Consider the following 13721-nt stretch of genomic DNA (forward strand, 5'->3'; position numbering starts at 1 on the left):
AAATAGCACCGCAAAATGCAAAGCTCCTTCCCTCGCGCCGCCCGGGCTCCCTCTGCCCGCCGCGCCGGCCTCAAGCCCCGGGAGAGCTACATCTGCCGCCGCGGCGCCGCTCCCTGCCCTCGGCCAAGCGGGGCGCGGAGGAGCCGCTCCCCGGCCGCGCGCTCGGCGGCGCCGAGGGCCGGTCGCTCCGGTAACTCGCGCCGAGCGGCCGTGCGCGGCGGCGGGGCAGGGCGAGCAGCCGGGAGGCGGGGAGGGATGGAGGCGACCGCCGGCGGCGGGAGGCGGGCGCGGGGGGAGCCAAGCGTACGGAGCGCGCACACACCCAGGAGGGAGGAGAAAGCAGCCCGAGTCGCGGCCGCAGCCCCGTTGCCTTGTTTGGGGCCGCGCGCGCGCCTGCCTCCCCGCTGCGGCCCCGGCCCCGGCCCCGGCCCCGGGGCGGCGAGGAGAAAGCGGAAGGAGCCGAGAGGGGCGGCGAGCTCCCCGGCGCGGGGCGCGCGCGACTTATCCAACGTGGAAAACCCAAATACCAGTTTCAAACACTTGGGAAAGACTCAGCCCCGCCGCGCACTGCGCATGCGCCCCGCGCCCGCACCGCCCCCCGCCCGCCACCGCCCCTCCCCCCGGGCTCCGCCTCGCCCCCCGCACTCCCGCGCCCACCGGCCCCGGGGCGCGGGCGGCGGGGGTCGCCGGGGGCTCGGCCCCAGCGGACGGGCGCGTCGGGGGCCCGGCCGCGCCTGTCATTTTCGCTGGGGGGGCGGGAGGGCCGCAGGGAGGGCCGCCTGGGGCCAGGGGGCGGGAGGGCTGAGGCGCAAACTTTACTAGGAGTTTCGCACTTCACGGCGCAGCCTGCTCCCCGGCGCGGAGCGCCCGCCGGGAGACACCAGAGTGGCGGCCCTTGCACGGCAGGCCCGACTGAACCCCGACGGGGGACAGAGCCGCCGCCGCCGAGACGGCTGGACGCACAAACCGCTACCTCACCCTCCACAGCCCCTCATCCTCCCCTTCCGCCGCCCTGCAGCGGGCTATAAGTACGGCAGGGCACGGAGCTGACAGCTGCAAGGGCCAACCCACGTGCCGCCTTGCCTCGGCTGCCCAATCAGAGCGAGGGGGAGGCGGGACCGGCAGGGAAGACTCCTCCCGGGCTCTCCCTACTAAAAAACCACGTCCTCCCGAGGGCGGGGGCTCGGGGATTGCGAGAGCGGGAGGGGGCGGGCCCGGAGGAGAGCGGAAGTGGTGGCGCATGCGCACGTGCACCGCAGGCATTCTGCAGGGGAGGGCCGCCGGCCCGCGCGGGAGTCTACCTACCCTTCCAGGGCTGGACCACCACTCCCGGCAGCCTCGACAGCTCCCGCGCCTGCGCCGTTAGTCACCGCCCTCCCTTTGTGTCTCCTCCTGGAGTGCAGTTTGGACGGCTGCAGACAAAGGGGCCCGAGAGGGAAGCTGCTTCCCAGTGCGCGGAGCCCCAGCGGAGCGCGGGCCAGCCGAGAGAGTCCTTCCCCATTCTCCTGGGGTTATCCACTTCCTTCCCAGCTCGTCTCTAGACACCTAGCTTCCTTCCCCTCCTATGCCATGAAATCCGCTTCACCCAGCTCGAAAGACCCCCAAGACCAGGGCGGGTGAGCACCCAGCCCGCCAGAGTCCTGGGTCCCTTTGGCTCCTGGTTCTCGCCTTGGCTTTTCTCCCCTCCCCCACATCTTCTCTCCCCACCCTAAACTCCCGGATTTAGGGCTTTCTGTTGGGCTCCAGCGCAGAGCGAGCCCGTTGCCTAGACAACAGGCCTGGAGCGCGCCGGCCCCGCCCCTTCCGGTCGCGGCGGCCCCGCCCACGGCCCGGCCCCGCCCCTCCCGCTGCGGCCCGGAGCCGCTGCCTTTGTTTCTCTCTCCGCAGCCGGTGCTGTCTGGGTGGAGCGGGGCCTCGCCCCCCAGCCGCCGTGCGGAGGGCCCCGGGGCTGCAGCTCTGCGCCCCGCGGGCTCCCTGTGCGCGGCCCCCGGGAGCTGCACCGCCTGGCGCGGCCGTCTCTGTCCCGGGCTGGACTCTGGCTGCACCCCTCCGTTTCGATATTTGCGTCCCGTTTTATACGCAGAGGTGGAAGGGAACGGCTTGTCAGCTCCTTAAACCTTCTCACCAGGTTGTGTTTTTAATGTTTGGAGATCCCCGTCAATGGTGCTGTGTGTTACGTTCTAGTAATCAGCTTCGACCGCCGGCCCTCGGGGTGTCTGCGTCGACGCAGTGCCAGGGCGGCTCTCCATTTTTCTTACCGTCTCTCTGATTTCGGACAGTGTCCGTCTCAGCTTGTGTCTCGCTCGCGGTTTATCTTGTTGTTGCAATACCGGATACACCGCTTTAGTCATCAAATGAGTTTAAGATTCGGAATATTTGACGAAACAATGCTGAGACATTCAAGACCGTTGGATTTTTTTTGTTTTTGTTTTTTAAGTACTGTGTGTAATTCGGAAACCCTGGTGGCGCAGTGGTTAAGAGCCACGGCTGCTAACCAAGAGGTCGGCACTTCCAATCCAGCAGGCGCTCCTTGGGAACTACAGGGCAGTTCTCTGTCGTGTAGGGTCGCTATGAGTCGGAATCGACTCGAGGGCAATGGGTTCATGTGTAATTCAGTGCTGGTGGCACAGTGGTTAACAGCTTGGCTGCTAACCAAAAGGTGAGCAGTTTGAATCCACCAGCCGCTCCTTGCAAACCTTAAATAGGGCAGTTCTACTCTGTCCTGTAGAGTCGCTGTGAGTCGGAATCGACTTGTTGGCAACGGGTTTCTACGTAATCCAGTACAATGCTGGACTAATGCTAAATTTATGAAATAGATTACTTACCGCAGTGGTGCTCATTCCAACGATCTCTAGAGTGTTTGTGATATGGATGTCAGTACAGGAAAGGAGACTAAGCCGAGCAGTGTTTGTGTTTCGAAATGAATTGTTCACGTTGGAATGTTGCCGCAGTGATAAATGATAAGGACTATTTACACTTCCAAACAGTGGGTTTAACCTTTACTCTTAAACCCACTCATCCTATCTCCACATCAAGAGAAAGTTCACTTTGATTGATCCTTGGGAAAATGGTTGTTATTTTCCTTACAGATTCACGCTTCTTCCAGTCTTGGCCCATTGAAAGCAAAAGAGGAAAGTTAGAAATTTCATAAGCAAACATTTACTGACCACTGCTCTGCACAAAAGACTATATAATACCATGATATGTGGAAACAGGAAGAGAGTGTAGAGGGATGTAAAATCTGTTGCCGTGCAGTCAATTCCAACTCATAGCGACCCTATAGGTCAGAGTGGAACTGACCCATAGGGTTTCCAAGGAGCAGCTGGTGGATTCGAACTGGGAACCTTCTGGTTAGCAGTCGAGGTCTTAATCACAGTGCCACCAGGGTTTCAGAGGGTTATAAGGTTGAAATTAAAAAATACACCGTTTATTCAAGAGCATTCAAGTAATTAAAAGTACAATGACAAGAAAGAGACATTCTTTTACTCCTCACATTCATTGGCTGTAGATTGATAGTGTTTATTTGAACACAAGAATAGAGGTGAGAAAGAATAATTTATCACTTCCAAATATAATCAAGCTGGAGTTTGACCTAAGGTGTCTTTAAAAAGAAAATCATTATACTATTTGAATAGGTATTTCATTCCTTATATGTTGTTCATGGACTTCACAGACACAAATTAAAAGGCATCTTACTCATATAACAAGAAACATTTACTGAGTGCCTACCCTGTGCCAGCTACTCTTCTATAAGCTTGGGAAACAGTGGTGAATTAGGAGCTTACATTCTAGAAAACATTTAACCCACTCCTTGGGATAAAAAATCAGAACAAATTCTGATGGCTTTACCAAGCTCTAACAATATATGTATACCAGTGACTCCACAGTTTTCTGAATAAGGTTAAAAGACCAATAGATAAAACACAGTTAACTGTGATCATGAGTTTTAAATGTGCCTCTTAGGAAAAGTGCTTAATTTGAAGATACGTTAGAGAATCTTGGTGGTTTTAGTTTTGCTCTTTGGAATGTGTTACAAAACTAGATGTTAAAACTTCTAAATTTATATTGCTAGTTTAACTGGAGATGCTTTCAAACCTATGGAAGTAAAATATAAGAGATGAATATATAATACAAAAATTAGTACCAACACATTTGTCTCAAACTTTATATGCCCTTAACAATATGCTAGGAAACCCTGGTGGTGTAGTGGTTAAGTGCTACAGCTGCTAACCAAAAGGGCAGTAGTTTGAATCCACCAGGTGCTCCTTGGAAACCCTACAGGGCAGTTCTACTCTGTCCTATAAAGTCGCTATGAGTCAGAATTGACTCGATGGCCGTGGGTTTTTAACGATATGTTGCTATATCTACTCTACGTTGGACTTACAAATTTTTGCCTTGAAAATGTAACACTTAGAACTATATTTTTGTTGTAGTTAAGGACTAATAAATGGCATTCTTGATATTTTGGAAACATTAATTTTCATAGAGTTTGGGGGTGACGTAAACAGTTAAGTGCTCAACTACTAACTAAAAAGTTCTTGGTTCAAGCCCACCTAGAGGCACCTCAGGAGACAAGTCTGGAGATGTTGGAAGCCCTATAGAGCAGTTCTACTCTGCACCCATGGGGTCACCATGAGTGGGAATCAACTTCACAGCAACTAACAACAAATTGTCATACACTTCCTTAGTTTATCTTAGATTGGGGAGTGGATCACTTGAGATTAACAAGATTCTCTTTTTTGATCATATATGCTAATGAATCTTTCCAGTAGATTTTACTTTAATATTCCACCTGTAACCATCATTAAACAATGTGTTACATCTATGGTTGTTTTGAATATTCCCAAAAGCTCTTAAGGAGGGGCAGAATTGCTGCCTGTCAAGGGCTGAACACTGATTACACGAGTAGTTTACTGAAGACAAAAGATACCATTGTTAATTTAAAAGTCATGGTTTTCTATGGCCAATTCAAATATGCCAACTCCCCAGTTTTATGTGCAGGATTCGTCCTCAGTGTTGCTAAATCTGTTCTCAAAACGTCTATTCTAGTTATTTCTTTGCACTCCTCGCGTTATCACAGATTGCAGTCAAGCTTTTGTTCACTCTCATTTTATTGGCACATCTAACTTGGATAATCAGAGCTTTCCCTATCAAGATGGTTGACTGACCACATTTCCTCCTACCTGTACAACAGGTGGATTCCGTGAGAGATCAATTCAACAATGTCCAATAAACCTTTTTCTGAACTTTGTGCTGGGTACAATGGGGGAGTTCAAAAGAAGAATTTATAATCTAAGGTACTCTGTCAGGGAGAAAAACAAACATTATACTAGAACCAAAAAAACCTAACCCGTTGCCATCCAGGGTTCAGACTCAGCAACCCTATTGGACGGAGTACAACTGCTGCACAGGGTTTCCAACAAGTGGCTGGTGGATTCTAACTAGAAGCGAGAGACAATTTCAGAATAATATCAAGGCATGTAAATACAGTATTGTCCTGGCAGTGAGGAAGTGACAAGATTGTAAAAGAATTTAGAGAGATCAGAGAGCACGTGCCATTGGCATTACTGTAGGTTCCAAAACAAGTTTCTAACATCTTAGCATTTAATGTTAGGCTATAGTTTAGACTATAGCTTGAAACAATTGCGGGGTTGGGCTCCAGGGGCCTTGGAAAAAGAAAAAAAATTGGGGGGAGGGGAAGTAAGTACTCCAGAAAGGAAGATCCCTGTTGGTTCAATGGTTAAGCCCTCAGTTAGTGAATGGCACTTGGAATCCACCAGGCGATCCACAGGAGAAAGATGCGGCAGTCTCCTTCCATCAAGATTAGAGCTTTGGAAATCCTGTGGGGCAGCTCTGCTCTGTTCTATAGGGTCGCTACCAGTTGCAATGATCCCAGGAAAATGGGTTTGGGTTTTGGACTCTAGGAATAACTTGTCTTTAGCATTTGTCTCTCAATGGAATGCCCCAAACAAACTACAAAACAAAACTGAGGAATCTGTTGTTTCGAAGACTGCAAAAGCAAGGTTTTTGGTTTTTTTTTTTTTTTTAAGAGACTTTTGCAAGACACCCACGGAGATAAACGTAGGGGCACGTTTGTTGAAGTAACTTTCCAGTAACCAAAAGTGATAATCTGCCTAAGGCCCGTTTAAACCGCAATTTCGCGGTAGTTCTGATGGGATGGCAGGGCTTCTGACCCCGCGGTATATAAGGCGTGCATTTCCCCCTACACGCGTATTACGGCGGAAACTTCCCGTCTGTCATCCCGACCACCGGAAGGGGAGGGGTGTGCGTGCCTCGGGGCCACACGCGCTCCGCTGGGCTGGACGGGCTGCCGCGACGGGGCGGCCATGCCCGGCACTACGGGGTCGCTCCCAGGCCGGGGCCACGCGGGCGACGCCAGCCTCGCAGAGCCGCCTGGCTCCGGGCAGCCACAGGGGAACCGGATTCCCGTTGGCACCCGTCCCACAGACGCCCAGCACCGACACGCGCTTATTAGGAGAAGCGCGTCGCTTTGGCGAGGCAAGCGCGCTCCTGCCGCCTCTGCCTGCAGCCCCGGCGTCCCTCCCAGCTCGGCCCGCGCCGCCCTCAGGCGCCCGAGGGCCGGGTAGCGCGGCCCAACGCCTCAAGCGTCGCTTCCGGCGGCCTCTTCCGGAAGTGGGCGGGGCGGGCGGGGCTTCCGGGTGGCGTCATCAGGCCTGCGCCGGGCGGTGCGCGTGGCCGTGGAGCGCGCCCCGGGCTGCGGGTCATGCTGCGGACGTGCGGGACCGCCCTGCGGCCCCCCGGGTGCTGCCCGCGCCTCGGCCGCCTCTGCTCCCGGCTCCTCCCGGCCGCGCCGGGCCTCTGGCCGAGGAAGCGGGGGCTGCCCGCGGGCCGGCCTGTGTCGGGGGAACGCGGACAAGGATGGCTGCCGCCGACGGGCCACGACACGGGCGTCCAGGTCTACAACAGCCTGACCCGGAGGAAAGACCCCTTCATCGTGGCCAACGCGGAAGCCGCCTCCTGGTACCCCGGGCACCCTCGTGGGTCGGGACGTCAGCGGGCGGCGTGGTGGGGGCGCCGGGCAGGGGAGGGAGCTGCAGGGCGAGGTTTCGGGTGGCGGGGACTTTGTGCCGTGGGAAGCGGGGTCGGGTTTTTCGGGGGCGAGCATTTGTAAAACGCACTGAGGGAGTCCATTGGAGACATTGGGGCGTGTTCACCGTCCGTCTGGGGGTTCATGAAAGCAGTAGAGGCCCAGAGTCTCAGTCCCCAGAAGTGGTCACTTAAAAAAACAAAAAACAGCGAGGTGATTATGTGATCATGGAAACCGGGAATGGAGTGCTGGCTCTTGCAGCTCGTTGACCTGACGGAGTTTAACTTTGTTCCCAGGTACAGTTGTGGGCCCACTGTGTACGATCATGCACACCTTGGCCACGCTTGGTGAGTTTTCCCGGATTTGAATTTTCACTCTTCGGGGTACCGTTTGTTTTTTTAAAGAATTGGCCTCATTTTTCAAGTAACAGTTAGAAATCTTTAAGTTATTACTATGTTCCGTGCATTGTGAAAGCCCTCACGATAAGTCTCCTTTGGTTTTTGCACCTATTCTAAGCATTGGCGCTCCTTTTATAGGTGAAGAGATTCAGGGAGGCAATATGGAGCAGCAAGAAATAACCTGTCTTGGAATTAGAGGTTTTTTGGCTGATTTACTGACATAGGGATCCCTTTCAAGGAGCTCTGGAGTCTTTCTGGTTAGGAGTCATTTCTGGCTCCACCGTTTGTTAGTTTTCCAACCTTGGACAAACACTTTAACGTTTCTTTTTGGGAAGCAGAAAATTATCGCAGTAAAACGTGTATAAGAAAACACTTTGCATTTAAACTATTTTTGTGTATACGACTTAGTGACGTTATTTACTGTCACCATGTTGTGAAACCATCACCGCTATCTGTTTCCAGTTTTTTTCTCACCCTCAACGGAAACTCCGTGCCCCTTAAGCCATAAATCTCCCTTCCCCCCCAACACCCACCCCTGGAAACTACTAATAAACTTTGGTTTCTATGCATTTGTCTGTTCTACGTATTTTATATAAGCTGGAACGATCCACTTGTATGAAATATGTGCTTTATTGCTTTGAGACCTGCTTTCTTCATCTTTGAGATGGGAATGATAATAGTGTCCGTCTTTTTGACTCTTCATGGCAATCTTGTGAGATAATGTCAATAAAATGTTGCTTAATTCACTACCTGATGTGTGACTTGTTATAAGGGTTCAATGATTATTCTTTACAGCTACCTTGAGAAGATAGTGGCTTAACCAAGGCCACACATTTGGCAAGTGCTGGAACTTGGGTTTATCTGGCTGCCAAATACTTGTTATCTTGACGTCTTAAACGTAAGCTATACTGCTTCCTACATGTGTCAAGATTACCACCTTTCCCTGTATTTTGTGAGTTCTCCTGGGCATTTTTTTTGTTGTTATTATTCAATTCAGACTAAAAGTAAAGTTGCTTTTCATTCAGTTATCCGATATAATTTCTTAAATATTATTTTTATCACCTTAGCAGAAGGTAAACTTTTTGTTCTGTTATAATGACATAAATAATGTAGGAGTCATTTCTTTTTCCTTCACTTGGGTTAACTTATGGAGCCCTGGTGGCGCAGCGGTTGAGTGCTATGGTTGGTAACCAAAAGGCTGGCAGTTTGAATCCACCAGCCGCTCCTTCAAAACCCTATGGGGCAGTTCTGCCCTGTCCTGTAGGGTTGCTATGAGTTTGGAATCAACATGACAGCAACTGATTTGAGTTAATTTACCGTTAATTTCAGAAAGCTTATTTTTACTCTCTTTGTTGAAGTATAAAATATAGAAAAGAGTACAAATCTTATGCCTACAGCCGAATGAATGTTCACAGCATTTAGGTCAAGAAACAGAACATAACCTGCACTGCAGAATTTTCCTTTGGGTCCCCTTTCATCACCGTCTTTGCCTAGCCTCCATTCAAGCATAGCCACTATCAGATAGGCATGTTTACATGGTTGTGATTCAGTCTAGATGTTAAGATAGGGTGCATTCATCAAGAAGAGTTACTCAATCAAAGATGCCCCTAAAACGTAGAAAACATAAGGACTGTAAGATTTCTGAAGAAAGGGAGGTTTTGGGGGCAGAGATGGGCAGGCAGATGCCTTGCAGAGGATCCATGGCTCTGTTACTAGTTTGAAATTAGAATGGTAGCAGTAGTAGCATTGTCAGCACCTGTTGTAACTTCAGGGGGGATAGTGTGAATCAGAATCAGCCCAAGGCTGATGCCTGTGATGTAGAGATCAGATATAGCTCCACTCTCCAGCCTTTTTACTAATTCTGACACCAGCCGTCCCTCCCATGGCACTCTGCTTCTGGGTTTGATGATCTGTTGCAGTGGCCACAGAGAACTCACAGACCATACTAAGAGTTAGGTGGTTTATTAAGGAAACAGCAGGGTACAACTCAGGGCCAGGAAGCATGCAAAGTGTGGAAGGTGTCCCTGAAGCAGAGAGCACATTTTTCCCTTTGCCAGTGCAGGACAGCTCTCTTAGCTCCTCTTGCCATGCAGGCCTCCTCCCAGCCCTCTGAGGACAGGCCTCCTCTTGACCCTGCTGTCTATTACCACTGACTTTGCAGCGGGGCCCCTTCTGGGCCTCTCACTGGCTTTAGTGTTAGAGCTCTTGACCTGTGTTACAGCTCTTTTAGGAGGTTCCTTGCCTCCTCTCTACTTCTCCCTTCTTCCCTCTCTCTGAAAAACTTCTATGTGGTTGGGTGCTTATATACCTACCTCCTTGTTAATTTCAAGGCATGGCCTCTCCCAGTGGACAGGGATACAAACTGACCAGTCCCCTCTCAGTAGGCCAATGCGACTAATTTGAATAGCAGGGTATACTCACCTCATTTGCATAGTCTATTGACCAGTCTCTGCAAGGTGCATACCAGTCATAAGGCAGGCTGCATCCCGGCACCAGACAAAAAGTAAGTTGTTTCCAGCTTGTTCAGGAAATGTCAGTGAGCCTGGACAAAAGTAACAGACCTTCTGGGGCAGAAAACTAGGGCAAAGGTAATTCTTCAGGGCTTGGGGGGAAAATCTTTGAAGCTGTTTCTCCAAAGAACCAAGGCAAATGGCCACATAAAGGAACTCGTTTCACCACTGTTAGTAAGGGCAAGTTCAGAATTCTCAGGTCTTAGCAAGACTGTCACTAATTTGCCCTGTCCCCTCCCCCCACTTTTACTCTTATTTTATGGCTCCTTCGCAGTCCTTTCTAAGGTCATAGTTCTGCTTGAGGAGAGCTGGGATTAGCACAGAGTCTGGTGCATAAGGGCAGAATCAGAGCCAGAACTTTAAGGGTGAGTATTGTGTGCCATCGCGTTGACCCCAACCCATAGCGACCCTACAGGACAGAGTAGAACTGCCCCATAGGCTTTTCTAGGCTTTAATCTGTACAGGAGCAGATCGCCAGGTCCTTCATCCCTCAGAGTGGCTAGTGGATTCAAACCACAGACCTTTCGGTTTGCAGTTGAGTGCTTGACCTCTGCGTCACCAGGGCTCCTTTGAAGGATGGGTAGGGCTTAGTTAAGTAAAAAGAAACATCCTGAAAATGACTCCCACGGTTTCCAGGAAGGGGTTGGAGAGAAGGGTGCAGATTCTGTTTGGAAGAAAACAAATAGGCCAGCTTGGTTCACACAGGGAACGTTTGGGGAAAAGAGGTTTGAGGGTTGGTTGGGCCGGATTGGGAAGGGTGTTTCATCATCTGGCCTGAAGTGTTGGATTGTTCCTCGATGTAGATAGAGAAGTAGCACTGGAGAGTTTTCAGTAAAACCCCTCAGCGCTGGGAATACTCTTAGCGGTCATCTAGATGAGCATCTTCATTTTATTGATCGAGAAAGCTGAGATCTTCTGCAGTGAGGTGACCCAGCTGACAGTTTACGGCTACATAGTGGGGTATAGCCACTTCATTTGCATAGTCTATTGACCAGTCCCTGCAAGGTACGTACTGATCACAGGGCAGACTGCAGCCCAGCAACAGACAAAAAGGTTGTTACAGCTTGTTCAGAAAATGTCGATCAACTTGGACAAGAGTAAGGAGGGGATTCAGAAGGAATCTGAGGTCTCTGCGTTCCCAGTGCCGAGAGGTCTTTTGCTACTTGTCTCTGGCCGTCCAGCACTTTTAGGGACAGGTGTGCATGGGTGTGGCCCGGCGGTAGCTCCATCTCAGGGACTCAAGTTGCCCCGACCTTGCAGCGTCCCCGAAAGCCCAGCCAGGACAGCGCTGTCTCTGCTGTTTCCCACGGCAGCCCTGCGACTTCAGTTTGAGCTGCGCTTGGTCCAGGATGTGATTGTACTCTTGTTCTCACTTTGACTTGGGTTGCCATTCCTCTTTTCTTTTTTAAGTCTCATTTCTTGTAAAGTCTTTGCCAACTCAAGACTAGTAAAGGTGCTAGTGGTGATAACAGTAATAATAGCTTCTGTCTGCAGCAGTTAGTGCCTACGGGCACTGTTGTTAGTTGTTAGGCGTCGACTTATGGTGACCCAACATATAATAGGATGAAACATTGCCCGTTCCTGCTACATCTTCATGGTGGTTGGTATGTTTAAGTCCATCGACCTGACGTATAACAGGACGAAATGTCGCCCGTCCCTGCCACACCTTGATGGTGGTTGGTACGTTTAAGTCCATCGACCTGACGTATAACAGGAGGAAATGTCGCCCGTCCCTGCCACACCTTGATGGTGGTTGGTACGTTTAAGTCCATCGACCTGACGTATAACAGGACGAAATGTCGCCCGTCCCTGCCACACCTTGATGGTGGTTGGTACGTTTAAGTCCATCGACCTGACGTATAACAGGACGAAATGTCGCCCGTCCCTGCCACACCTTGATGGTGGTTGGTACGTTTAAGTCCATCGACCTGACGTATAACAGGACGAAATGTCGCCCGTCCCTGCCACACCTTGATGGTGGTTGGTACGTTTAAGTCCATCCACCTGACGTATAACAGGACGAAATGTCACCCGTCCCTGCCACACCTTGATGGTGGTTGGTACGTTTAAGTCCATTGTTGCAGCCATTGTGTCTGCTCATCTTACTGAGATTTCCACCCCCTTCCCTGGCCCTCCACTTTACCAAACGTCGTGTCCTTCTCCAGCGATCGGTCCCTCCTGATGATGTGTCCAAAGTAAGCGAGTCAAAGTCTTGGATAAGATTCTGTGATTCATATGGTTTTCCTTGGCTAATTAAAAAAAAATAGATTGCCAGGCCATTCCTCGTAGTCTCTTTTAGTCCGGAAGCTCCAGTGAAACCTGTCCACCATGGGTGACCCTGCTGGTATTTGAGATGCCAGTGGCGCAGTTTCCAGCATAATAACAACACACAGGCCACAAACTGACAGATGGGTGATGGTGAGTCTGTCGGGGAACTGAACCTCGGGTCTTCTCCGTGTCAGGTAGGTACACTCACGACTGTACAAACCATGGGCCCTAAGATTGTATTCAACCAGTACAACAATCTCGTGGGTTAGCAGAACTTTGCCTGGTTTGCAGTAAGCAGGCTGAGGTTTCAAGAGGTTAACTATCTTGTCCGGGAGTTCTGGAGATGCTTTTGTCAGTAGAATTGGAATTTAGACTCAGCTCTGTTTGTGGGGGTGGGGGGAAGGTTGGATGAAGGCGGCAGGTTAAAGTGATGTCATAACATAGCTGGGAATTTTTATCAGGAAAATGGCTTTATGAACTCAAACTTAGAGAAGCTGCGTAGATGATGGAGATGAGCATTAAATTAGCTGCTCTTGAGTTTTAAGGTTGTTTTATGGGAAATCGGGTTCTTGAGATTTTCGGTGGATCTTAAATACTCCTTTTGATTTTAAAAGCTTGAGTTAACCCAACGTAGTATATAAATAAACTGGTATGTTAGTATTCCACAGCAGTGTCCACATTCCTTAGGAGTAATGTTAGATAGCTTTAATGGGACTGTACGTGCCTCGAGTTATTATTATTTGTTTCTGTTTCATCATAGCGAAAAATTAGAGTTACTCTAGGGCATGAACAAGGATGGTAAAAGCTCTTAGTACTTTTAATTACCTAATGACATTGTTTGAAGAGCACATTTTTATACAGTCAAATAGATGTAACTCACTTAGGGGGCGGGTGGTTCAGTAGGAAAATTCTCACCTTCCATGGGGGAGACCCAGGTTCGATTCCTGTCCATGCACCTCGTGAGTAGCCAACACCTGTCTGTCAGTGGAGGCTTGCGTGTTGCTATGAGGCTGAACAGGTTTCAGCAGAGCTTCCAGACTAAGGTGAGCTGGGAAGAAAGGCCTGGAAACCTCATTCTGAAAATCAGCTGCTGAAAACCCTATGGGTCACAGCTGTCCTGTCTGAAACTGAGCGTGGGAATGGCGCGGGGCTGGGCAGTGATTTGTTTCACTGTGCGTGGGGTTGCCACGCATCGGGGGCCCACTAGATGCCAGCTGAAAGCAACAAACTCACTTAACATAAGCTACAATAAAACTCCTAAGGTTGGGTCCTGTGATCGAAGCAGCACCTTTGTCACTTTCTGGGGAGGACTTGTCGGGGCTGGAACATGGTGTACCCGGCAGTAAAACGGCTCTGGCGTTTACTAACTCCGCTTGAGCAATCAGTTACATGATACACAGTTATAGATTTATAACTAAATATATGATGCGTTTCTTTTAAAGATCACAATGCTATCTTCTGTGTTATAGGCATCTT

At 50.3% G+C, this 13721-nt stretch overlaps 1 protein-coding gene across 4 annotated transcripts in view; it reads left to right on the forward strand.

The window, feature by feature from the left end:
• The first annotated feature begins 6725 nt into the window (after nucleotides 1–6725).
• The window catches only part of CARS2 (cysteinyl-tRNA synthetase 2, mitochondrial), a 78983-nt gene continuing 71987 nt past the window's right edge, over nucleotides 6726–13721 (forward strand). For all 4 annotated transcript variants that reach the window (XM_064275225.1, XM_064275227.1, XM_064275226.1 and 1 more), the window contains exons 1-2: nucleotides 6726–7002; nucleotides 7366–7416. In XM_064275225.1, the coding sequence (XP_064131295.1) occupies nucleotides 6746–7002; nucleotides 7366–7416 (308 nt within the window). In that variant the 5' untranslated portion in view covers nucleotides 6726–6745. The remainder of the gene's footprint in view (nucleotides 7003–7365; nucleotides 7417–13721) is intronic.

Source organism: Loxodonta africana, chromosome 23 (assembly GCF_030014295.1).
Source record: "Loxodonta africana isolate mLoxAfr1 chromosome 23, mLoxAfr1.hap2, whole genome shotgun sequence".
In the NCBI taxonomy this organism is placed as follows: domain Eukaryota; kingdom Metazoa; phylum Chordata; class Mammalia; order Proboscidea; family Elephantidae; genus Loxodonta; species Loxodonta africana.